General features: G+C 45.1%; 1 protein-coding gene across 1 annotated transcript in view; it reads right to left on the bottom strand.

Annotated features, from left to right (window-relative positions):
- HCN4 (hyperpolarization activated cyclic nucleotide gated potassium channel 4) overlaps positions 1-27,806 on the bottom strand; it is a 169,302-nt gene that overhangs the window by 108,175 nt on the left and 33,321 nt on the right. The window contains exon 2 of the mRNA XM_084641694.1: positions 16,161-16,584. Within this exon, the coding sequence (XP_084497820.1) occupies positions 16,161-16,584 (424 nt within the window). The remainder of the gene's footprint in view (positions 1-16,160; positions 16,585-27,806) is intronic.

The following is a 27,806-nucleotide window of genomic DNA, read 5'->3' as shown; positions in this document are numbered from 1 at the left end:
GGGTGGGTGGGAGGTAATTTTTGAGTTTCTTCTCCCAGGAAGTGTTTTGAAAATCCCCAACCCTTAGTGCACCCTGATCCATTCCACACACTTCACGGGAATTGCAACAATCCCCAGGAGAAGCTGTCCATGGCAGGGATGGCTTAGCAATATCCAGAGAGGAGGTGACTCCTCCAAAGGCAAGGAAATTCCCCCAAACCCCCTTTCCAGTTTGATGGCAGAATTTTAGCCTGGGGATCCTGGAAAGCCCCCTCCAGCAGCAGCATGCAGTTTGCTTTGGCTGTGTTTCTTACTGTTAGGATACTAATGCCCCTCTTCGTGGTGGGAGATGCTGCTGTAGCGCAGAGAAGGTCCAAGGTTCTGTCTGGAAGCTCTGCTGCTGGAGCTCCAGGTAATGGAGCCTCCTCGAGGTCTCAGAATCCCCAGCGGGCTGATGATTAACTCCATTAACAACGGAATGGGCCTCTCTCTTAGTTAAGTGGTGGTGGGTTGAAACGAGAAAGGGTCTTGGATTTCTGTTGTAAATGCACTGTCAGGCCTCACCCCCCACGCTGGACATTCAAAGCCCTGGTTGCCCAAAGGATCATGGAGAATGGCCCCAGCCTTTCCTTGTGCCCACAGGCTATTCCTGTTTGCTCAGAGCCAGGAGAGCAGGGCGGGGAAAGGGTTTGACATGGAAGAGGGAGCTGAGAAAATTCATCTTTCTGAGAGAAGCAGGAGTAAAACGTCATCTTGCAGCCTGGAAAAAGTTACACATTGATTTCTACTTCATATAAATGAGGTTAAGTTGAATGCATTAAGCTGGCAAACTGGATAATTGCATGTCCTGAAACTGTCTTCACCACAGCTCTTTCCACAGCTGTGCTTAGAAAATAACTTCATCAGTACGGCTCTCGTCCATCAACCCTTCACACTGCTCTGTGTCAGGTCAGATGCAAACTCTGTGCCCCCTGGGGAGCTTTTTCCCCTTTAACTAACAGAAAGGGCCCATCTGGCTCTCCCTGTCACGTCTGCATAGAAGTGGGTAAAAAATAAATGTGCTCAGGACTGGAGCTTTCCATCCTCTCCCCCCCGCCGCCACTCCCCAGGGTGTGCTGTGGAGAGAGCGCCCCACCATGGCTGTTCAGAACTTCCAGGAGTAACGTGGGAATTGCTAAGGGCAAAAGATGGCTTGGGTGCACTCTGGAGGATGAGCACGCATGAAGTTTCTTCCTCCTCTAAGCCACCTGCACAAGGTCAAGGGAGGAGGGGCAGCTGGTGCTTTCCTGAGTGGGGAAGCCAGCTAATGCACCCAGCAGTGCTCCACAACCCCATGGGGGACTGACCAGGCCTTGGCCCTTATGTGTGCAGAGAAATGGTTAGCAATGCTGCTGGGCATGCTGCCCAACCAATTGCCCCCTGAGCCATCCCTACAGGTAGGAGGATTCCTGGTTCCTCAGCTCAGCTGACATCTGCCCCCACCCTGCCCCCAGTGCATCACGTACTTGGAAAGGCAGCTCTTGCCCTTAAAGGAGCTCCCTTGCAAGGCAGTACCCATGTTACCTGGGGTTCTTTCAACCCAAAGCTCTTGGTAACTTTTACTCTGTGCGAGGTGGTGTCAGGAAATAAATCAGGGGAGACACGGCTGTCCGACCGATAGATGGCTGGCACAAACAGGACAACACAAGAGTGCTTTCACTTAAAGCTAAACTTTACTTAGTCTCAAGCACTAACACATATCTGCAAAAGGTTAGTAAAACACCCCCAACTCTTGATAATTACCAAAGCTGAGTGTGGCTCTCAAGTGGCACAGCGGCAGGCTTCCGGTGGCCAAATCTTCCGTCTGCCGGTGGGGACTGCAAGATGTATCCAGAGGGAGAGTCCAAAAACAAGTCCAACTACCTCAAACTTTTCCCCCTTCTTTATACATTAGTAATAGAATGACATGTCCCTTAAAGAAAACTTGTTAAGTAAGCAGTTTCAATAATCAAGCAAGAGGTTCCTTCTGATTATCTATTAACCAGGTGCGGGTTTTTCCAGAGTTTGCAGCCTTGAAGCCCTAATAGACATTCCTGGGGCACATCCTGCTCTTTGAAAATGCATGTATCAGCCACTTCAACACAATTCTTATAAGGAAGGAAGCTGGGGTCAAGCTGCCCTTTCTGTGGCACCCAAAACACTCCCTCCCCTCCTGCCTTGGTTAAGCTAAGCCTGCTGACTTGGCTAATTTACAGCCTGCTGACTTGGCTGCTTAGGCAATAAGCTATAGTGGTTTCAGGCACTTTACTGGTTTGCCAAAGTCTCCTCGTACACCCACAGTGCCCTTCCAGCTCACAACTACTCAATGGCCATGCTAGTATCTCAGGTCTGGGGACAAGCGAAAAATGTCAGCAAGGTTTGGGTGTACTCAGCCTTCTTCACTACAGTGGGCGTGAGCTGAAAGAGGTATGCAGCTGCTGTCTAAGTCTAGAGCTCCTGCCGTGATTCAGTGCATTCCATGGGCTACATTACACTCCTTCAAACCAGGAGACCTGGGTTTTTGCTCATTAACTTGTCTCTCCACTGCCCAACCCATCCTCTGTACTGGAATGCAGGAAGGGGCCATGCACATGTGCATTACTGTGGAGTCAATTTGGACAGCAGCTAGTGGTGGCTTGTGGGCTGAAGAATGCACCTGATCTCGTGCCTAGGTAGAACAGTTTGAAGGGTTGAGGCACAGCATGCATGGCCAAAGGGCTCGAAGGCAGATGCCCCTTTGTCAAACATATGGCCTAAATCACCACAGTAGGTAGTTTTTATTTTTCCCGCCTTGTTGAGTGACTCTTCTCTGTCCCATTCCCATTCATTCCTCCGTGTCCTCTATGTGGAAAGTAGGTACCAGTTTTATATACTCTCTTAACCAGCGTGGTTCCCTACTGCTACACCTTACTATTATGGCCCCAATCCCCCTAGGCTCATGCCTGCAACCAGCTGTGGGTGAGGTTCAGTTTCAGAGACAGCTCCTTTCCTGCGGTTGTTCTTTAACCATTTGGCCCTGTGAAATTGTCAGGCAGGTTGCCTGCCTCACTTGTGGGTCCAGTGTCCATCTCTCCCACCTGTCTCATTTGATGATAAAGCAGCAGAGAGGAAACTCTGCTCTCACCTGCTGTCTCGTTAAGTTCTTTACCTGACATGTATACAATCTGTAGAGCCTTCTTAGAAGTGGGTTCACTGTCATTTTATGAGGGCAGCATGCTGCCCTTTGCTATGGCTAAGGAAAAATGGACTTATCTGCTATGTGGTGCCAGGCACATCTGGCAGAAACACCTGGCAAGTTTGGCTGAGCACGTCTCTCACGCTGCCCAAACACTATACCATGGATTGCAAGCAGAAGGACCAGGGCGGTGGGGTCAACATCCCAGTTTGTAATGAAACCCTCAATCGAAAGGAGCCCTTCAGCAGCTGCTAACATATATGCTGTACACATCATTTTAGGCAGCTTGGCCACAGAAGACACAGCCTTGGCTAAGCAGAGGTCTGCACTGATCTTCTTTGGCAGGTTTGCTGTGGCACATGGACTGCTTGAGCTGGTTTGTATCTTACAACAGCTTCCCAGTGCCACTGAGAATGGAGACCTTCTCAACTGGCCTAGCATATCTGCTAGCACTGGCCTAGCACAGGCCCATGTAGGTCTGAATCTCAGCTGCTTCCATAGATCTCAGCAAATACCCATCAGGCCTTGCCCTCTTGGTCCCTGTGCTCATTGGACTCTCTCCATATTAGTTACAGGGTTACCAGCGGCTCCTTAGCTGCTCTTCCTGCTACACATGGGCTTAATCTGGAATTCAGAACACAAGACACAGCATTGGGGTGCTCCAGCAATGCCTCATGTGGCAACGTGATGGGAGATCTCAGTGTGACAAGTGCACCATGGCCCTATGTCGTACAGTAGGTGACTGGCCCATTACCAGCGTATGTAGCAACTATGGGAAGAGTTTATAGCTAGCTCACCTGGCTCCCCCTTATTTACAGGCCTCTTATGAAACCACCGTGGTTGGAATCTGAATCTCCTCCCTGTGCCGGACTCCAGCACTCCTTCACCTGAGACCCTGTGTTACCATGACACAGCAGCCTGGGGCTAGAATACAACTGAGCAGAAAACTCTACCCAAAAACAACCGTCTGGAAAAAATAGCCAGGACTGGGGAGGCATGGACTTCAAATGAGGAGCTGCTACAGATGGCTGGGAAATAGATCCGAACTCTCCATGAGGAGAGCAGCCTTATCACATTGCCCAGGATGCACTGGGAAAGGAACATCATATGGAGTAGTCTAGAAGAGAGTCCTATGGACAGCAAGTGACAGGCTACAGCAGCATCTCAATAGCACACAGAGCTGATTCTAGATAGATTTGATCATCCTGTCCTTAAATCACAGTGTGTTTGGTGCTGGTGAAAGGTGCCAGTGTGATAGCCTTGATGACTTGTTTACACCCCAGGGCAGGCAGAGGCAGGACAAACTTCCCTGTATCCGCTTACCAATGCCCTTTTACCCTGCTGTAGAGAGACCACCCTCCAGGACCTAGAGGCTGCCCCTGAATGGGAACTGGGGACCAATGGGGCTGGCTGTGGTGATGGCTTTGTAACAAACATGAGTCTGCCGAAAACTGATCAGGATAAATAGTCGAACAGTCATAAGATGGCATATAATGTTCACTCGCTACCAAGCTGGATCTGAACTAGTGACCTAGAGACAAATGGCTCTGCAGCCCCTGGAGTCATCCATTCTCTTTATCATCCCATCTCATTGACAATAGAAACATTAAATGTTCATAGAATCATAGAATCATAGAATATCAGGGTTGGAAGGGACCCCAGAAGGTCATCTAGTCCAACCCCCTGCTCAAAGCAGGACCAATTCCCAGTTAAATCATCCCAGCCAGGGCTTTGTCAAGCCTGACCTTAAAAACCTCTAAGGAAGGAGATTCTACCACCTCCCTAGGCAACGCATTCCAGTGTTTCACCACCCTCTTAGTGAAAAAGTTTTTCATAATATCCAATCTAAACCTCCCCCACTGCAACTTGAGACCATTACTCCTCGTTCTGTCATCTGCTACCATTGAGAACAGTCTAGAGCCATCCTCTTTGGAACCCCCTTTCAGGTAGTTGAAAGCAGCTATCAAATCCCCCCTCATTCTTCTCTTCTGCAGGCTAAACAATCCCAGCTCCCTCAGCCTCTCCTCATAACTCATGTGTTCCAGTCCCCTAATCATTTTTGTTGCCCTTCGCTGGACTCTCTCCAATTTATCCACATCCTTCTTGAAGTGTGGGGCCCAAAACTGGACACAGTACTCCAGATGAGGCCTCACCAATGTCGAATAGAGGGGAACGATCACGTCCCTCGATCTGCTCGCTATGCCCCTACTTATACAATACTTATACTTATACATGTTGCCAGAAAGCAACTGTACAACTGCTTTTCTCCTCTCTATCCCAACCGCGCAGCTATTCAAATATTTGCCTTGCTCTTTATAATTCATTACAACACATTTTTTTATGCTATTCACTTTGAAATTGTGTAATTTCATTGCCCAGGTGGAAAGCTTAATTTGCACTACAGCTACATAACTTCCTGCTGAGGGCAAAATCCAAGACCAGACCTCGTTAGCTTTATTCCTCTAACAAAGACTCTGCTTAGGTTCAGATGTCAATTGCTAGCGGCTACAACCCAATAAGGGAGGTTGTGATGATGTGTAGGAGCAGAGGGGCACCCTTTCCCCCCAAATGACAGTTTGCTGCAAAAGGGGTCATTTTCACAAGTCAAACAGCAGCTCACCATGTACAGGGGTGAAATCCTGCCTCACTAAAATCAATGGAAGTTGGAATTAGTGGAGCTTGGATTTCCTCCGGAAGTAACAGATGCCAGGGCTCTTGGTCATTCTGTGCAGTGGGAATGCAAGTTACTAGGGCTTCAGCAGGAGTGCTAGAGGCTGCCCCAGTGGCGTTAAACCAAAAGCTTGATCATGCCATTTAAAGAAATGTGGGGATATACAGTTGGGAAGTCCACTGTCTAGACTCCCCGCAGTGGTGTGCCCAGTGGGTCGGCTTTCATTCAGAAATCTCAGAGACGGTCCTGGGTCATGCTACAGACTTTCCAGTGGGGGTTTGCCTTGGCTGTGAACATTAGAGATTAATAATGCCCTTGAGGTCATTTTCAAAACCTAGCACACTGGGGCCCCCAAACAATGTTGGGACCTCGCAGATCCACTGTAATACTATAATTTGACCCATCTGCTCCATCCCCAGTGCAGGACTGCGCCCTGCACTGCATTCTCTAGCGCAGCACTTCTCAGACTATGGGGCGGGCCTCCCACGGGGGGGATGGGAATCATAGAATCATGAATCATAGAAGATTAGGGTTGGAAGAGACCTCAGGAGGTCATCTAGCAGGGTCCTCTGTGTCAAGGCAGGTGCAAGCTGTGCGTTTTTTCATTTTTTAAGAGCTCTGGCTGTCAGCCCTGGGTGGCTGAGGCCTGTGAAGAAGGGCCATGCACACGCAGGAGGTGGGGATAAAGGGAACAGCCAGAGCCCTGCCACCTTAAGGGGCTCTCCTTACCCCCCTCCCCCTCCCCGGCAATCTCTCACCTGGATGCCGTGGGGCTCTGGCTATCAGCCCAGAGCAGCAGCAGCAGTGAAGAAGTAAGGGTGGTAATCTGCTGTGAAAAGTTATATTGACAAATATCACTTTTCACATTAACCACCCTTATTTCTGTGTTGCTGCTGGCCACTGCTCTCCACTCTTATTCTTTCTTCACAAGCTGATCCCTCCTTTTTATCATGTTTTTTTGGGTTTCTCTGAAGTCCCTCAAATGTGCCAATGTCTTTCTGGAACTGAGATACCCATTAAATTAAGTTACAGACCCTGAGAGCTGTATATTCTCCAGGCTAAACCTACACCCCTTACCAGTACTCAGCAGAAACAGAGGATAAGATCAGCAACCTGTTTGGTAGCGCTAAAGGGGAAAGGTTTTTTGTTCCTAGGGAAAATAATTTTTTTTAAAGTTGTCATTTAAATTTTTTTTCAGAAGTTTTCATGTTTTCAATTGAAAAAAAAAAAAGAAAAATCCAAAACCTGAAATTTTTCCAGTTTTTGGTTTCCAAAAGCAAAAATAATTTTTGGTTTTTTGACCAAAAAAAAAAAAAGTCCCACAGAAAAGTCCATTGTATTGAAAGCACCATTTTTTTTGTCCAAAACAAAAATTTAACCAGCGCTGTCATTTTGCTGTTTAAAAACAGATGTCTCAAGAAGGATATTCCACTGTTCTCCAGATACACATTTAATTTCACTAAGGAAACATTGGCTTTCACCTCAAATGACCGACAAGTCTATACATGGTACTACATACTAGTACTGAGTGTTAGGGTAGGTGCTACTGGCAAAGCTCAGCAAATTAGATTTATTATTCAGTCAGTTTTGCCTCTTTCTCAGTTTGAACTTTGTATGAGCAAAGATTTTTATTGTATTTAACATTCAAAATCTGAACCACTCGGCCTTGTTTTGATTGGATGCACAGATCAGAGGTTGACCACAATGGTCCCATCTGGTGGAATCAGAGGCACATGGTCTTGTTTCTGTTCCCTGACCGGAGGATTTTAACACAAGGTTTCAAGCTCAAATCCGCTTTCCAAGAATATTCTCTCCTAGTTATTTAAAACTGGCTCTTTCCATAGTCATCCCTGCCAGGACACTTGTTTGCAGGAATACTTTTAGAAAGCAAATACAAATGACTATCATGAACTGAATGAATTTACATTTTAGTTCAAGTGAACATTAGCGGAATTTTTGTTAAAGCCTTTGCCATAAGCCCATGGGGAAGTCGGGGTTGTATGTTCACAGAAAGGGAAGGTGCATGTACATAAATCAAGGAAACAAGCAGGGAGAACTGGAAGTCCTGGCACAGTCAAGGAATTATGATGTGATTGGAATAACAGAGACTTGGTGGGATAAGTCACATGACTGGAGCACGGTCATGGATGGATATAAACTGTTCAGGAAGGTCAGGCAGGGCAGAAAAGGTGGGGGAGTTGCATTGTATGTAAGAGAGCAGTATGACTGCTCAGAGCTCCAGTATGAAACTGCAGAAAAACCTGAGAGTCTCTGGATTAAGTTTAGAAGTGTGAGCAACAAGGGTGATGTAATGGTGGGAGTCTGCTATAGACCACCGGACCAGGGGGATGAGGTGGACTAGGCTTTCTTCAGGCAACTAACAGACATTATTAAATTGCAGGCCCTGGTTCTCACGGGGGACTTCAATCACTCTGATATCTGCTGGGAGAGCAATACAGCGGTGCACAGACAATCCAGGAAGTTTTTGGAAACTGTAGGGAACAATTTCCTGGTGCAAGTGCTGGAGGAACCAACAAGGGGCAGAGCTCTTCTTGACCTGCTGCTCACAAACAGGGAAGAATTCATAGGGGAAGCAAAAGTGGATGGAAACCTGGGAGGCAGTGACCATGAGATGGTCGAGTTCAGGATCCTGACATAGGGAAGAAAGGAAAGCAGCAGAATACGGACCCTGGACTTCAGAAAAGCAGACTTTGACTCCCTCAGGGAACTGATGGGCAGGATCCCTTGGGAGAATAACATGAGGGGGAAAGGAGTCCAGGAGAGCTGGCTGTATTTTAAAGAATCCTTATAGAGGTTGCAGAAACAAAACATCGCAATGTGTAGAAAGAATAGTAAATATAGCAGGCGATCAGCTTGGCTTAACAGTGAAATCCTTGCTGATCTTAAACACAAAAAAGAAGCTTACAACCAGTGGAAACTTGGAGAAATGACCAAGGAGGAGTATAAAAATATTGCTCAGGCATGCAGGAGTAAAATCAGGAAGGCCAAATCACAATTGGAGGTGCAGCTAGCAAGGATGTTAAGAATAACATGAAGGGTTTCTTCAGGTATGTTAGCAACAAGAAGAAAGTCAAGGAAAGTGTGGGCCCCTTACTAAATGGGGGAGGCAACCTAAAAACAGAGGATGTGGAAAAAGCGAATGTACTCAATGCTTTTTTTGCCTCTGTCTTCACGAACAAGGTCAGCTTCCAGACTACTGCACTGGGCAGCACAGTGTGGGGAGGAGGTGACCAGCCCTCTGTGGAAAAAGAAGCGGTTCAGAACCATTTAGAAAAGCTGGACAAGCACAAGTCCATGGGGCTGGACGCACTGCATCCGAGAGTGCTAAAGGAGTTGGTGGATGTGATTGCAGAGCCATTGGCCATTATCTTTGAAAACTCATGGCAATCAGGGGAGGTCCCAGATGACTGGAAAAAGGCTAATATAGTGCCCATCTTTTTAAAAAGGGAAGGAGGATGATCTGGGGAACTACAGGCCAGTCAGCCTCACCTCAGTCCCTGGAAAAATCATGGAGTAGAACCTCAAGGAATCAATTCGGAAGCACTTAAAGGAGAGGAAAGTGATCAGGAAAAGTCAGCATGGATTCACCAAGGGCAAGTCATGCCTGACGAACCTAATTGCCTTCTATGATGAGATAAAGGCTCTGTGGATGAAGGGAAAGCAGTGGAAATGTTATTCCTTGACTTAAGCAAAGCTTCTGATACAGTCTCCCACAGGATTCTTGCCAGCAAATTAAAGAAGTTTGGGCTGGATGAATGGACTATAAGGTGGATAGAAAGCTGGCTAGATTGTCGGGCTCAATGGGTAGTGATCAACGGCTTGCTGTCTAGTTGGCAGCTGGTATCAAGCGGAGTGCCCCAAGGGTTGGTCCTGGGGCCGGTTTTGTTCAAGATCTTCATTAATGATCTGGAAGATGGCGTGGACTGCACCCTCAACAAGTTAGCAGATGACCCTAAACTGGGAGGAGTGGTAGATATGCTGGAGGGTAGGGATAGGATACAGAGTGACCTAGACAAATTGGAGGATTGGGCCAAAAGAAATCTGATGAGGTTCAACAAGGACAAGTGCAGAGTCCTGCACTTGGGACGGAAGAATCCCATGCACCACTACAGGCTGGGAACCAACTAGCTAAGCAGCAATTCTGCAGAAAAAGACCTGGGGATTACAGTGGACGAGAAGCTGGATATGATTCAGCAGTGTGCCCTCATTGCCAAGAAGGCCAATGGCATCTTGGGCTGTATTAGTAGGAGCATTGTCAGCAGATTGAGGAAGTGATTATTCCCCTCTATTCGGCACTGGTGAGGCCACAGCTGGAGTACTGCATCCAATATTGGTCGTCCCCCCCTAAAGAAAGGATGTGGACAAATTGGAGAGAGTCCAGTGGAGGGCAACGAAAATGATCAGAGGGCTGGGGCACATGACTTACGAGGCGAGGCTGAGGGAATTGGGTTTATTTAGTCTGCAGAAGAGAAGAGTGAGAGGGGATTTGATAGCAGTCTTCAACTACCTGAAGGGGAGTTCGAAAGAGGATGGAGCTCGGCTGTTCTCAGTGGTGGCAGATGACAGAACAAGAAGCAATGGTCTCAAGTTGCAGTGGGGGAGGTCTAGGTTGGATATTAGGAAACACTATTTCACTAGGAGGGTGGTGAAGCATTGGAATGGGTTACCTAGGGAAGTGGTAGAATCTCCATCCTTAGAGGTTTTTAAGGCCCAGCTTGATAAAGCCTTGGCTGGGATGATTTAGTTGGTGTTGGTCATGCTTTAAGCAGGGGGTTGGACTAGATGACCTCCTGAGGTCTCTTCCAACCCTAATCCTCTATGATTCTATGTTCCCCACCCTCTCCTCCCCCTCTCCTTAACTACCCTCCACACCCCCACTGTGTGTGTAGGGGGCTGGCTAGTTAGAGACACAGAATGATGACAATGGGGGTCACTAGTTAACAAGGAAGAGTGACTTCATGTTAGCCTCTCCTCAGCTTGCCCACACACATGCAGCCATTTCCCCATATCAGCTAGCCCTCAGCGCAGACAGACCCTCACTTCCCCTCCATCCCCCACATCATTCTGTCTTTCTCTGGTTGGCTGGCCCTCCACCTCACACCCTGCCCCCACAGTCAATCCAGTCTCACATGGCTCCCTGCTATAGCTGTACATTTCTGGCCCGTGACAGTGAGCCTGTGCAGTGAGGAGAACTGCATGGGAACTTGTCATCTGAGACAGATCAGCTGTAGGCACTTCAGGGTAAGAGACACGAGAACTGTCTGTGTGATTCCAGTGAGCAGGACAGACTAACCCTGCCCAAGGAGGAGGAGTAACTCTCCTCCCTGACACCTCACTGCTTTGTAGCATGTGACACCCCACAAGGACATCTCTTGCTGCTCCACCCAAAACCAAGAAACCTTCCTACCATTGGGTCATCCCTGAGAACCAGATGTTTTGGCTCAGTCCTGTGCCAAAGAAAGGGCTGGGCTTGCACTGCTGGGATCTGCATTGCAGTCCCCAGTGGCAATACATCGCCATCTGTCCCTTCCACTTGCAGCATAACACCTCGCTGGAGAGCACGATCTTCAGAGTGTTCCAGAGCATCTGGAGATGTAATGCGAATGGTAGCCACCCCTGGGCTTAGTGTCGCCGGCAGCAAAGGTGCAATAAACCACACATTAGTCATGTTATCAGACTCAAAATTAGGGGCCGCTGCCCACTGTGAGATAGGAGAGTAGCAGGGGAAGAGGGTTCCTGATTAGCTCTTAATTGCTGATGTTTTAAACAAGTTCAGTACAAGAAGCAGCCAAATTATTTAATTCTCTTGGACCAGCAGAACAATAGCACAGAAAGGAACAGATTCATGCTCCTTCAACACTACAAACTCCTGGGTTAGAGAGAGTCAGAATACTCATGTCAAACAAATCGGATAGCTTTCTTTGACAGGTAATAAGCCTTGTGGATGGGGGAAGCAGTTAACATAGTATATCTTGACATTAATAAAGCTTTTGATACTGTCTCGCATGACCTTCTCATAAACAAACTAGGGAAATACAATCTAGATGGAGCAACTGTAAAGTGGGTGCATAACTGGTTGGAAAACCATTCCCAGAGAGTAGTGATCAGTGGTTCACAGTCATGCTGGAAGGACATAGCGAGTGGGGTCTCGCAGGGATCAGTTCTGGGTCTGGTTCTGTTCAATATTTTCATCAGTGATTTAGATAATGGCATAGAGAGTTTACACTTATAAAGTTTGCAGATGATACCAAGCTGGGAGGGGTTGCAAGTGCTTTAGAGGATAGAATTATAATTCAAAATGATCTGGACAAACTGGAGAAATGGTCTGAAGTAAATAGGATTTAATTCAATAAGGACAAATACAAAGTTCTCCACTTAGGAAGGAACAATCAATTGCACACATACAAAGTGGGAAATGACTGCCTAGGAAGGAGTACTGCGGAAAGGGATCTGGGAGTCATAGTGGACCACAAGCTAAATATGAGTCAATAGTGTAACACTGTTGCAAAAAAAGCAAACATCATTCTGGGATGTATTAGCAGGAGCGTTGTAAGCAAAAACACGAGAAGTAATTCTTTCACTCTACTCTGCACTAATCAGGGCTCCACTGGAGTGTTGTGTCCAGTTCTGGGCACCACATTTCAGGAAAGATGTGGACAAATTGGAGAAAGTCCAGAGAAGAGCAACAAAAATGATTAAAAGTCTCAAAAACATGACTTATGAGGGAAGACTGAAAAAATTGGGCTTGTTTAGTGTGGAAAAGAGAAGACTGAGAGGGGACATGATAACAGTTTTCAGGTACATAAAAGGTTGTTACAAGGAGGAGGGAGAAGAATTGTTCTGCTTAAGCTCTGAGGTTAAGACAAGAAGGACAAGAAGAAATGGGCTTAAATTGCAGCAAGGAAGGTTTAGGTTGGACATCAAGAAAAACTTCCTAACTGTCAGAGTGGTTAAGCACTGGAATAAATTTCCTAGGGAGGTTGTGGAATCTCCATCATTGGTTGATCACAGGATGACTATGAGCCGCTTTTTTCATGATATGGCCGTGAAAAAAGCTAATGCGGTCTTGGGATGCATTAGGCGAGGTATTTCCAGTAGTGATAAGGAGCTGTTAGTACCATTATACAAGGCACTGGTGAGACCTCATCTGGAATATTGTGTGCAGTTCTGGTGTCCCATGTTTAAGAAAGATGAATTCAAACTGGAACAGGTACATAGAAGGGTTACTAGGATGATCTGATGAATGGAAAACCTGTCTTATGAAAGAAGACTCAAAGAGCTTGACTTGTTTAGCCTAACCAAAAGAAGTCTTAGAGGAGGTATGATTGCTCTCTATAAATATAACAGAGGGATAAATACCATGGAGGGGGGAGAATTATTTAAGCTCAGTACCAATGTGGACACAAGAACAAATGGATATAAACTGGCTGTTAGGAAGTTTAGACTTGAAATTAAATGAAGGTTTCTAACCATCAGAGTGAAGTTGTGGAATAGCCTTCCAAGGGAAGCAGTGGGGGCAAAAGACATATCTGGCTTCAAGACTAAGCTTGATAAGTTTATGGAAGGGACAATATGTTGGGATAGCCTAATTTTGGCAATTAATTGATCAACTATTAGTGGTAGATATGCCCAATGGCCTGTGATGGGATGTTAGATGGGGTGGGATCTGAGTTACTACAGAGAATTCTTTCCTGGGTGTCTGGCTGGTGAGTCTTGCCCACATGCTCAGCGTTTAGCTGATCGGCATATTTGGGGTCGGGAAGGAATTTTCCTCCAGGGCAGATTGGCAGAGGCCCTGGGTGGTTTTCGCCTTCCTCTGCAGTGTGGGGCATGGGTCACTTGCTGGAGGATTCTCTGCACCTTGAAGTCTTTAAACCATGATTTGAGGACTTCGATAGCTCAGACAGAGGTTAGAAGTTTGTTACAGGAGTGGGTGGGTGAGATTCTGTGGTCTGCATTGTGCAGGAGGTCAGACTAGACGATCATAATGGTCCCTTCTGACCTTAAAGTCTATGATTTTATGATTTTTAAGAACAGGTTAGACAAACACCTTCTCAGGGATGGTCTAGAGAATACTTAGTCCTGCCATGAGTGCAGGGGATTGGACTAGATGACCTCTTAAGGTCCCTTCCAGTCCTATGATTCTACTCATCACAAATATTTGTGCCTGAATTAATCCTATTCTGAGTCATTTGTGAATGGATACTGATCTTATCAGTCATATTTATTCATCAGTATTAATGGACGGTTTTGGACGGACAATTTTCAGGCTATGGATTCGTTTGCTTCATCTACTCACAATTCATATTGTGTGTTTGGACACTTAATTCATATGGTATTGTTTCTGCTCTCTGATTGGAACGAGGAGGCCTGGATTCTGTTCCCAGCTCTGCTTCTGACCTGCGGTGTCTGGGGAAAGCCACTCCCTCCGCCCATGCCTCTACTTTTCTTCCCCACTTTCATCTGTCTTCTCTATTTACAAGCTATTTGGGGTGACTGCCCCTCACTGTCTCCCCACACAATGCCAAGCATAATGGGGCTCCGATCTTGATTGGGGACCCTTAGCACTACTCTAATACCAATTATTATTAATAAGGACACACAGATGAACCCCAGCGATTTCACAGTGACTGCGGACACTCCCTCCTTAGCCATGCCACTGTGGGAAGCATAACAGGAAATGGCACAATTGCATAAAATCAGTGCTCCCAAAACTGGGGAACCCAGGACTAGCTGGGGTACAGAGAAGAGAAAAATACATGACACTTGACCAGCCTTTCCTCCACTGCAGAAATGCTCCTGAGACATGGGTATAAGTATCAGGTGCTCCTTCCCTGCTCCTGTGGAGGGAGCAAGGGACTGGGAGGTGATCATTTCTTAGGCCATAGCCAAGGCAGGGGGCTCCAATCAAACCAACCTGGGAACCAGAGTACCAGCACCCATAAGTTGGAATTTCCTTGCAGGGCCAGGGAGGTGCAGGGGGCCGGATTGTTAGGTTTCTCCTTATCACCAAGCAATGCCTGTTTGCCGACAGATTGTCTGGCTTCTTTTTCCCCTGAACATGGCGCTTGAGAATTTAGAAAAGCTGGCAGGTTATAAATACATCACCAAGCTCTTTACTCAAGAGATAAGCATGTAATGAACTAAGTCACTTGGATAAACAAGTGCTGCAGGTTCATGAAAAAATGTATCTGTGGCCACATCCATGTCTGTGCAGGCACCTGCAGAGAGGCTGATACCCTAAGTCAGCGTTTCTCAAACGCAGACACCTGCAGATTTTTTGTGGCCACGACAGCCTCTAAAGTATGGATGGAAATTGGGGGGCATTGCCCCTCCCCAATGTATACATTTATAGTGTGTGTGTGTGGGGGGAAACAATGTAAAGGTTCCACCACCTCCTGAACAGCTTAAGTCACAGTCCACCCCTTACCCTCCATCTCCCCTCCCAGAAAGCAGTGGTCCCTGCCTGCAGCACCCAGCTGTTGCTCCTGAATAGCTGTTACCAACAGCATGTTCCACCAGCAGGGATCAGTGCCCTGCATTCTGGGCAGCGCCTCTGGAGACACGAGGGGCCAGTGTGCGTTGGGCCTGTGGCAACTGTTGTCTGTGAAAGCAGCTACAATGTTCAGTTGTTGGGGTGCTCCTCTGATCAGCTCCCCCACTCCCACCCAGCCAGGGCATGGAGAGCCTGGGACTCTGCAGGCAGCCGATGAGTTCCCAACCCACCTTCCCCAGGGCGGGTTCTTGCTGAAAGGCCACTGGAGATAGGGACAGAGGTGGGTCGGAACTTGGATATATATCTGTGCATATTTATTTGTTTTTCCTAGAGTTAATTAAATATTTTAGGAAAGATTGTCAGATCGGCCCCCTGCACGATTTTGTGGCCACACTCAGAGTTGTGAGTTTGTTGTGAGAACCCCTGCCCTAGGTGATTTACCTGGTAGTGCTTTCTGGCTCTGGAAAAGCAACAGCAGGCAGACTGGCTATCCATTTCTCCTTGCGGGTACTCTACAATCTCATATGACATGCGTGGGATGACCTGAATTTACTCTCATTTTAAACAGTGCAACATCATCCAACGTTACATCATGACCCTTAAAGAGACAGTACAGTCTAAAGCAACAGTGCCTAAATTTTGCCAGGTTGAGGGTCCTCCTGACAACTTGCCAAGAGCCACATCTAGAACCCAAGTCTTCTCCCACTTACAGTGGTGTGAAGTGGGAGGAACCGCACTCCTGGTGTGAGGGGAAAGGGGCCTCAGGACCCAAGTGAACATGAAACACAGCCTCTGCTCACCTCCTCCCATTGGTGGATGTAGCGGATGAGCCTGGAGAGCCTTAGCAGGCGCAAAAGGCTGAGGATTTTGGTGAAGCGTACGATACGCAGAGCCCGGGCAGTCTTGTAAACCTCCGAGTCGATACGGGTCTCCACAATCAGGAAGATATAGTCCACAGGGATGGAGGAGATAAAATCCACCACGAACCAGCTCTTCAGGTACTTCATCTTAATTCGTTGGGGGTCAAGGATGATCTCGGTGTTATCCTCTACCACGATGCCGGTCCGGAAGTTGAGGACCAGGTCGATGAGGAAGAAGGTGTCTGAGACCACATTGAAAACAATCCATGGGGTGGTGTTCTCGTCCTTGAAGAAAGTGATGCCCACAGGGATAATGATCAGGTTTCCCACCATCAGGAGCAGCATGGTCAGATCCCAGTAGAACCTAGAAAGCGAGACAGAGACAGGAGATCAGCCAAAGGAGGTGCCCCAGGGCGAGAGAGACCAAGTCATCTGCTTTATAAAACTGTACTCTTATTAGCTTCCCCAAGCCCTGCCTGCCTGTCAGAGGTATGTCTAGGGCACACCAGATGACTACTGTATTTAGGCATTTAACGTAAAGAGGGATAATAGGTTGCTGGCATGGTGGGTCCTGATGGGGGTGTAGGGTGCAATGGGGGTGTCCACTCCAAAATCCTGATCAGGGCTTTGCAATAACCCAAGAGACCAAGACATTTATATGGCTTACAAAAACAACCACCATTCTAACAATAAACAAACACTACCAAAAAAAAGCTAATGGAAGGGATACAAACCCTCCCACTTCCGGCATAAGCCAACCTTTGATCTTTGGGAGTCAGAAGAAATATAGTGCTTTGAGCAGGCTCTCTCAGAACTGCCCACTTCGGGTTTCTTGAACCTGCCTCTGAAGCAGATGGTGCTGATCACGATCAGAAAGAGGACTCTGCATTACATGGAGCCTGAGAATTCAGCTTAGATTTCTCACTGTGCCTAGCGTGTGCAGAAACTGGATTTGGGGAGTTTAGACAGTGCTCCCTGGATGCCCATGCAGTGCAGAAATGATCAATACAGCTCATAGTCGCGTGCCTGAAGATATGTATTTCATTGTCAAAGTAACCAAGGGAAACATTTCACTTCTGTGCCCTCAAACCAGTCTCTGATACTCTGGTCTTTTCTTTATTGGTCAATCAATATTATCTGAAGGGCTCTCAGAACAGCATTCATTTTATTTTTGGAAAGCACTGTGTGTCTGAGCATAATCCCTGATGTTATAAACCACTTGCTGGTTTTACCAAGTATTAGTAGAATAGATAAGTGATCACATGATGCTGCTGCAGAAGCTAATCCAGAGTAAGACAGACAGAAAACCTCACTAGTTCTCAGACTTTGCTGAGGACTCTCACAGTAACCTAGTGGCCTCACTCCAAACCTCAGAGACTTAACTCATGGAGACATCAATGTAACGTGGCCTCATTATCACCAAGATTGCATTACTTCTTAAAATAGCAGTAAATGCCCTGTAGTATATCATGTAGAAGTAGCATAAACAATTAAAATTAAAATGTGCTTGTCAAAGTAAATGAATGAAGTGCACAGGACAAACTCATCTATCGGCTTTGTTTGCTTACTCACACAGTCACAAGATATTTTATTTATTCTTCATTTCCTGAGCAACCAATATATTCTTTGCCATGGAGAGTACAAAGAGGAAGACAAGGTCACTGTCCCAAAAGGCTTACAATACAAGAGATAAATTCCACTCCTATTTACACCAGGGGCACTCTTCAGTGGAGCTGCTCTGGATTTTCATTGATGTAACCAAGCACAGAATTTGATCTGTGAAACAGACATAGCACATGTTTCTTGGCAAATTGGCTACATAGCCAAGATGGGTTTGCATCAACCACACCCAACTTTGGGATGTTCAGAATGAAGATGTAGGTAAGAATTTTACTCCTTCCGCCTGTATCTTTGGCTAGATTCTCAGCTGGTATAAAACAGCATAGCTCTAGCAAGTTCAATGGAGCTGTATCAATTTGTGCAAGCTGGGGATCTGACCCCTCATCTTTATTTTGTTAACAAAAGACTTCTCTGTATAGATCAATGAAAATTGCACTCCCCAAACGTAAGATATATATACACACAGACAAACAGACAGACAGACAGAGACACACACAACACACAGAGTGGGGATTTTCGGAAGTATTCAGCATTGACCTAAATCTGGTCCCATTGAAGCCCATCGTAATGAACTTAAGTGGACGCAAAGTTAGGCCAACAGTGAGTGCCTCTGAAAATCCCATCAGATAATTTTATCTTGCTCTTCGATGCATGGTCATTGCCCTGCCACATACCCAGTGCAACTGCCTATCTAGCATGCAAGCACAGTAGCTGATGTTAGAAGCAACGAGATGAGTCTGTATGCCTCAGAGCACCGTCATTCCATATCGCAATACGTGCTAGTACTGAACAAATCCAAGCTGCAAACTTGCTTATTAAGGGCCTGATATGATGACGCAGCTTTCCTTTTCAAGTAATTTAGATAATCACACAACAGCATGCAAGTCTGGAAGAAATTGATATATGTGTTCCCAAGAGAAAAATCCTTTCAGCCATCTTTAATCTAACCGTTGGAATACAGAGGGAGATGCACACACAGAAGAAGAGCATTATTCCTCCCCAAGTTTCAAAGGAAGCAGATGAAAGCTAAAGCAGCAGCCAGCCCTGCATACACATAAAGGTGACAGTCGCTTTCTGCGGAGATCTTTTGATTTCTCTGCCTGCCTTTCTCAACATCAGCAGGTGATTTTAGGGTTCAGCAGAGAGTGAGAAACTGATGGCATTGGCTAACTAGTCAGTGTGAGTAGCAGGAAATTTCCCACACACAGGTTGAGCAATATACTTCAATCCTGATTTGTAGCACTCCCTCGTATTCCAGTCCACTGTAGATTAATCCAGATACACAGCTCTGCCAGCTCCCTGTGGTCCTGAATACTGCAGTCTCTGCTGCTCCAGTCCTAGGACCCCCTCCTAGCTCTGTCAACACATGTCAGCCTTGACCTGATCAACGGCAGTGCCGCTGACATTATAATGCTGAGTTTCGAGTTTTGTGCGCGCGTGCACATACACACACACAGTTGTTTTGTGAGGCAGACAAGCGGAGATTAAGTCATAACCTTCATTTCCATGTGGTACTTAAAGCAGAGTTTTAGCCCAGGTTTGGAGAAGTGAGTCAAGACAAATGCCATTGATTCCTTTTGTTCCTGGCATTTAGAAGGCATCACATATGGAATAGAGACAATGAGCATCTATATCCAGTGTACTGACTACTCACTAATGAGTGCCCCAAATGGCGAGCAAATACAACTTTTGGCCTCTACGAAGAAGATAACTGAGGTTGAAAAGTACCAGGATTTTGGCCTAGACACCATTCCCACACTGCAAAAAGAGGTGCCTAGTGGAACTTGCTAACCAGAATTCCTAGAAGTTATAAATGCAACAATGAGGAAGCCACAGCTCACCTATATCTAGGTCAAATGCAACACACTTAGTGAAGGATCATTAATTTAGTGTCAATGGTTGCTCAGTGATCCCAACATCCTAGGGGTCAAACATCATAATGTCATTTTATACTTGCAGTAAGAAGCCTTTTTTTGCCCTTTCTAAATTATTGACGGAAATTAATAAAAATGCATGTGATGTTTGGAAGGGCTCGTAGCAATTGTTAATAATTGTTAATAAATTGTTAATAAAATAAAATAAAATTGTTAAGCAATTGTTAATAATTGTTAATAGAAATGCACTGCATTTCTCCAGCACCTCCCAAGGATCCCAAAGCACTTCCCAAACAGTAGCAAATTTAGCCTCATAACTCCCCTGAAAGGTAGGTAAGGATTATCACCTCCGTTTTACAGATGAGGAACCGGAGACATGGGGAAGTTAAGGAATAGTCTAATGGTCACACAGCAAGTCTGTGGCACTGCAGAGAACAGAACTCGACTCGCAGTTCTGTGCTGTGACTACTAGATCTCAAACTTTTTCCATAGTGGGGACTACAACTTACAGAGAGATTGGCTTAAGGATGTTTCCCTTCCCATTTCCTGTCTTGCTGACCACAGCTCCCCTCCCATTTCCAAAAGCTTACATAGAAAATTAACAGTAGGAATGCATGTGATTTATTTTAGCTGACTTAGTGCTGGTTTTCCTCTTGTTTTGAGCTGCTCAGTCACACTGTCTGACCAGCCAGTTCTAACATACTTGCTTTTAATACAATACTATCACACACCTTACAACTGAAAAAAATCACACTGCAGCCCACACCCTTAACTCTGACCTGCTAATCTGTAATTTAGTTACAATGTTCTATGGATATGCCTATGAAAGAGGATGAGCATGTGCATTTCAATCATATTTGTGTGAATTTCTGAATGGCAGTGGATATTGCATAGCTGATCTGATTTTTTAAAAGTCACAGTGTAAATACCTAGCAGATGTTCGTTTGTGATTTTTGACCAGCGAGTCAAATCAGCTTTCTGTTCAATACCACACCCATTTCTGTTCAATACCCACACATTTGGGTGTGCTGTGTGGACGTGCTAGGACTGTTTTTTTACAATAACTGACATTAAATTAAATATTGTAGTGTTGGAAGGACAAAGTTCAGAGTGCACGCTGCAGTGGGATTTTCAGTTTTTGGCTGTGTGCATTAAGAGGGGATATTATTATGGAACAGAAAATGATTGTGTGTCAGAGGGGTATCAGTGTGTTGGTCTGGATCAATATCATGGACGGTATCAGTCTAATGTTTGGAGACTGGTATTGTGTTGGGCACGAATGCTACCTTAACTTATGTTCTCCTGGATTTTTTAAGTGTCCACAGTTTCATAAGAAAAATATACTTAAGCAACAACAAACAGGAAGGAATGCAAGCCAGAATAGGGAAAGAACAAGTTAAAGAATATTATGATAAGTTAGATGTATTCAAGTTGGCAGGGCCTGATGAAATTCACCTGAGGGTATGTAAGGAACCACTGAAGCAATCTTAGATTATCTTTGAGAACTCAGAGCACAGGTGAGGTCCAGGAGGATTGCAGAAGGGCAAACATAGTGCTGTTTTTTAAAGAAGGGAGAAAAGGAGGACTTGAGGAATTACAGACTAGTCAGCCTAACTTCAGTTCCTGGAAAGGTCCTGGAACAAATTATCAAACAATCAGTTTGTAAGCACCCAGAGGATAATAGGGTGCTGAGTAATAACCAGCATGGTTTTGTCGAGAACAAATCATGCCAAACCAACCTAATTTCCTTCTTTGACAGGGTTATTGGCCTTGTGGATGCCGGGGAGGGTGGGGGGGTTGGAGGCGGGGGGTAGTAGACATGCTATATCTTGATTTTAGTCAGGCTTTTGACACAGTCCCACATAACATAAGCAAACTAGGAAAATGTGGTCTAGATAAAATTACTATGAGGTAGGTGCACAACTGGTTGAAAAACCACACTCAGACAGTAATCATCAATGGTTCACTGTCAGACTGGGAGGATGCATCTTGTGGGGTCTCTCAGGGTATGTCTTTGCTGCAATTAAAAACCTGCAGCTGGCCTGTGCCAGCTGACTCCGGCACATGGGGCTTGGGCTAACGAGCTATTTAACTACTGTATAGACATTTGGGCTTGGTTGGAGCCTGGGTGCTAGGACCCTGCAAGGTGGGAGAGTCCCAGAGCACAGGCTGCAGCCTGAGCTCAAATGTCTACACAACAATTAAACAGCACCTTAGTCTGAGCCCGAATCTGCTGGCACAGGAACTGAGGGTGTCTGGTTGCAGTGTAGACATACCCTCAGGGGTCTGTCCTGGGTCTCGCACTATTCAACGTTCTCATTAATGAGCCATGGTGGAATCCATGAAGTCACTATTCCACCTAAACTCCAGACGCAGGCATCTAAGTCAGGTGTTATGTGCCTACGTCCCAGTTTTGGCTCCACTGTGATTTAGAAAACTCCTGTAAACTCTGTAGCTGCCTAAACTCTCTCCGCAACTGAGCTTTTCAGAGTAAAAGTTCCCTGGGTCCCCACGCTCCTGTTTCTGGGCATGTGAACAGCTGCCTCTCTCCTGTGTCTGGACTCCTCTCTTCTGCCTGAGCCCCAGAGCGATTCACAAGCCAGGGGAAGAAAGGCGTTCAGCCACCTAAGTTGTGTGCAGGGCCCACTCCAGCAGACATGCTCAGAGACTACCTAGCAGACTGGGTCCAATTCAGAGTCTGGCCAGAGAAGGAGGTGGTGCCCACCTAACATCTCTTAGCTCAGTGGTTAGAGTACTTACCTGGGATGTGGGAGACCCAGGTACAGCCCCCGCCTCACCTGGCAGAGGGGGAGAAAGACGCCTCCCTGCAGCCTGGACTTAGGTGCCTATCTCCATGAAAGGTGTGTGGCTTACACACCCTTTGTTCTTGTCATCATCTCCCATTGGCTAGCTTAGGTGGGGGCTAATGTGTTGGCTTTTGTGGATTGCATTCCAAGGCGCTGATCTCTCCCTATGCAATGGATAGGGAGTCTAGGTACCTAACCCAGCGTTGCAGATCTCAGTGTTGAACCTGTGATTTTCTAGGCCTCTAAAAGTTAGGCACCACAAAGCTTGGTGTTGCAATGTCTAAATCCCTTTGGGGACCTTTCCTTAGATAATGCAGCAGAGAGTATTCTTATAAAATATGCAGGTGGCACCAAGCTGGGAGGGTTGCAAGCACTTAGGAGAACAGGATTAGAATTCAAAACGACCATGACAAATTGGAGAATTGGTCTAAAATCAACAAGATGAAATTCAATAAAGACAAGTGCAAAGTAGTTTGCACTTAGAAATGAAAAATCAAAGGCACAAATACAAAATGGGGAATAACTGGCTAGGTAGTAGTGCTGCTGAAAAGGATCTGAGGCTTTTTCTGGATCACAAATTGAATATGAGCCAATCTGAAGCTGTTGCAAACAAGGCAAATATCATTCTGGGATGTATTAACAGGACTGTCGTATGTAAGACATGGGAGGTAATTGTCCTGCTCTGCTCTGCTCAGTACTGATGAGACTGCTGCTGGAGTACTGGGTACAATTCTGGATGCCAGACTTTAAAAAAAAAATGTGGAGAGAGTCAGAGGACAGCAACAAAAACTAAAAGGTTTAGAAAACCTGACCTATGAGGGAAGATTAAAAACACTGGGCATGTTTAGTGTTGAGAAAAGAAGATGGAGTGTGGACCTGATAACAGTCTTCTAATATGTTAAAGAAAACAGGGATCAAATGTTCTCCATGTGCGCTGATGGTAGGACAAAAACGTAATGAGCTTAATCTGCAGCGAGGGAGATTTAGGTTAGATATTAGGAAAAACTTTCTAACTATAAGGGTAGTTTAGCTCTGGAATAGGCTTCCAAGGGCAGTTGTGGAATCCCCATCACTGGAGGTTTTTAAGAAGGGTTTGGACAAACACCTGTCAGGGATGACCCCGCTTCATCATGCAGGGGATGGACTGGATGACCTCTTGAGGACCCTTCCAGTCCTACATTTCTATGATTCTAACATTAACTCTAAATTAACAAAGCATTTGGTCCATTTTCAGCCTTCATTGCAATGCAGTCAGCTCTGGGTTGAACCAAGTAGCTTTCTGCCAATGCACAGAAATGAAGCAAAAGCAAAGCCGGAATATCACCAGGAGTGGAATTTAAATGAGATACCATGGCTAACCTTCCTACTTTTACAAAGAGTGCAATGGTATATTTAATGACTACATCCCACCATCTCCAACAAGACCAATCTTGGGTGCTGGTTAAGAGCTGATTCAGAAAAAAGAATTCCCCTCTTTATATGGTCACTCTTTACATGGGAATGTTTCCTAAATTTCTGCCTTTAAGCATTCCCCCCCCCCCGACAAAGGAGCAGCTCCCCTCTCCTGGAGGATGCAAGTTGAATGATATATTACTACACTCACCAGCAACTTTCTTGACAGGAAACAGGCCACAGTTTAATTCCCTGGACTGCTAGTCAGGCTAGAAATAAAAATCATTGTTTGTAAAGTGCATTAGCAGATGTCAGCATGACTGGAGTGGGGATGGTAGGGTTTGGGGGGGTTGGAGGAAAGGTTCATTTCAGAAAGCAGCTACTCACTGGGTAGAATGAGGAGCGAGAGACACAAGGAAGGAGCGATAGACAGACACTTTCCTCTATTTTGAGTATTATTTTTTCCAACCAGGAGTTGGTGTATTTCTGTTGGATGGTCATAACTTTGCATTATTCACAGAGATAATAGAAGAGATGTGGTGAGTCACTGCTACTAAATGTATTAAAGGACAGTTAGGCAAATACCCAATGTAGGAATTCACCTGCTAAATAAGTTCATTTACTCATAGTGATCTATTCAAATGTGCTATGCATGCTCTCTGAAATAAACACCCACAAAGAGAATGCTTGTGTTAAATGACTAAAAAACCCAGAAAAGCTGAATGCTACATAATGGAAAATGATTAGGGGACCTGTTAAAAGAATGAGATAAATTACTTTAATTAACTCCGTACTAAGCTATGCAAATAAGATGTATACTCTGCCATCCATAAATAACCACTGAAGAGTACCGATAATAAGGTGTGTATCACGTGACAGCATACTGCAAAGTCTGCTTCCTATAACAGTTTACCAGACTAACACCCTGGCCATACTCATCAGTGCTGGCTGCTTCCCATCAGTTGTGCATGTTCCAATTCTCCATAGAACCTGGACTACACCAAACTCCATCTCCACTGCAGGTTAAAATGTATGCAAGCGGATGGAATGTGAGCAATGGTGCTGTGCCAGACCTGCAATAGAGGCTAAGGTCCAGATCCTTACAAGATATTTAGGCTCCTAACATCCACTGAAATCAAGAAGAATAGCCATATTGGGTCAGACCAATGGTCCATCTAAGCCCAGTGTTCTGTCTCTGACAACAGCCAGTGCCAGATGCTTCAGAGGGAATGAACAGAATAGCGCAATTTCAAGTGATCCAGCACGCTCTCATTTGTCCTAGATTCTGGCAGTCAGACATTTAGGGATACCGAGAACATAGGATTGTGTCCCTGACTAATAGCCATTGATGGACACTGATGAACCTAGCCTCCATGAATTTAGTTAATTCTTTTTAGAACCCTGTTATACTTTTGGCCTTCACAACATCCCCTGGCAACGAGTTCCATAGGTTGACTGTGCACTGTGTAAAGAAGTACTTCCTTTTGTTTGTTTTAAACCTGCTGCCTATTAATTTTATTGAGTGACATCTAGCTCTTGTGTTATGTGAAGGGGTAAATAACACTTGCCTATTCACTTTCTCCACATCATTCATGATTTTATTGACCAAAGGAAGTTAGGAGCCTAAATATCTTTGAGGATCTAGGTCTAAGTTACTAAGACAGGCCCTGATCCTGCACATGTTTAACTTTACTATCATTGACATCAACAGGTCTGCTCCAAGTAGGAGACTTGCATATATGTTTAAGTGTTAATAGGGTCAGAGACACAGGTAGGGAGGGGAACCAGACAAGGCATTCACTACTGGCATTGGCCTATGTCTCAGTGGATTAGAGCTACTCTGTCACATCTGATTCACTACAAACAGTGCTCCAGCCTTGATAAAATTCCTATGGAATTCACTCATCAAGTTTGGGGAGGAGGAAGGGTTAGCAAGATATTTTAGATGTATTTAGCCTTTCAGTTGAATTATCTTCATTATATATTAAATTATCCTGCACCCAAATTTGTCTGAACAGTCCAGGACTCTGTATGATTTTCAGAGCAGATCAAATATGCCTACATTATTATTTCCCCTATAACATGTAAGATGTATTATGCTATATGGGTGGGGGGGAGGAAGGAGAGTGAGAAAAAAAAGGTAATGCAGTAATTTGAACTGGTATTTGTAGCCCAGATTTTGGTAGTGCAGTAGCTTGCTAGTGTTTCTCCTTCAGCAGTTTTTTACCTAACTCTATATAATTAACAAATAACAACCAACACTTGCATTTTTCAAAGTGCTTTTAAACATTCATTAATCCCCAGTAGTGCTAGGCAAGCAGACCTTTTTATCCCCACTTTACAAATGGACAAGACAATACAGAAAAGTTAAATGACTTGTCCAAAACAATATGTCAAGACAGTGCCAGCGCTGAGATTAGAACACAGGAGATTTTGGCTTAGTTCTATGCTTAATTCCCTATTATACACTAAAATTGGAGCATTTTATTGTCACAGTAAAAAATATAATCACACATATAAATATGCACTCAGTGATATTTTTTATTCCAGTTATAGAGTTTAATAGTTTTCAAATGTTCAGTGCATTGATGCATTTACCCTATTATAACACAGTAAAATATGATTTATGCCCTTTAACTTACAAAAGATAAGGCATTAAATCAATAAGAATTAGTTTAAATTATTAGTGTTTTGATGTCATCTACTCTATTTCATGCTGTTTAAAGACATGAAGAGCTTTGCATAGCACAGTTCACAAAGAGATGTTTATAGAGAAATTCAAGAGAATCAAGAACTACCAAAACTGGCCTTATGTCAAGGTAATCTCTGACAGAGAATGTGGTAATCTATGGTATGCAATAGCACAATGCTCTAAATAAATCAGGGCCTTGTTAGTTCTTAGTACAGCCTTTGATTTCAGCACGAACTTTTCTGGTCAAACTGCATGCTCTGGGACGGACACAAGGAAGCATTATGTCCCTTGCGACTGGTCCATTTCAGCACCCTGGACAGCTCTTTCCAGTGGACTATTAAGCAGTTGCTGAAATGGCCCTCTGGGGATAAACAAATGATATGCCTATTAAAACAAACAGCCTTTTAATTGCTATGATTAAGAAAGTCTTGGACCTTGCACTTTCCATTAGTTCAAATGAAGGAGTGCAGGATGCAATAAAAGGAACCCATTACCAAGAGCCCCCCTTCCATCAAATATGAACAAAAAGAAATTAAAAAGCAGTCAACCTTGAATGTGCTCTGGCTTCTACAGGAAGGGAGAGCACTTCATAAACTTGGGGCCTTGAGAGAAAAAGCTCCAGCTCCTGGATGCTAGGATAGCCAGCAGCTCCAGCCTCAACCATTGCAGCTACTGGGATGAGCTGTAAGACAATAGACTATCCCCCCAGCAAGACTGGATCTACAGGACTCAAAGCATTTCTATAATCTTCACCAAATATCTACTGTTTTATTTGATTTAACATTGCCTTTTAAATTATTCATTCAAAGGCTATGGTCCCTTCATGTCAGCGTGCTGCTCCTCAAGTATATGGAGCTTGTGATAACACCACTTCATTTTGCTTTTCACCCTTTCACATGAGGATCTCAAAGCTCTTCGTAGGCCTTTGGGAATTAACTTTCCCAACACATTCCTATGAGCATAATTAGTCCAATTATTCAGATGGGAACTCAATCACAGAGAGGGTAAGAAACTTGACTGAAGTGAGTCAGTGACAGAACTGGGATCAGACTCTAAGTCCACACTAACCACCAAACCACACTTCTTTTTACCTGTGACCCTTCAAGTCTGACAGGATGGTATTTTTTTAGTTCACATAAGGAGAGTGGAAAATTGTATCCTTGTGCACAATTTCAACCACAAACAGACCATGGACACTGAC

This window comes from Lepidochelys olivacea (assembly GCF_965140295.1).
Source record: "Lepidochelys olivacea isolate rLepOli2 genome assembly, chromosome: 10".
In the NCBI taxonomy this organism is placed as follows: domain Eukaryota; kingdom Metazoa; phylum Chordata; order Testudines; family Cheloniidae; genus Lepidochelys; species Lepidochelys olivacea.
Note: the sequence above shows the minus strand (reverse complement) of the source record. Positions and strands in the feature narration are given on the sequence as shown.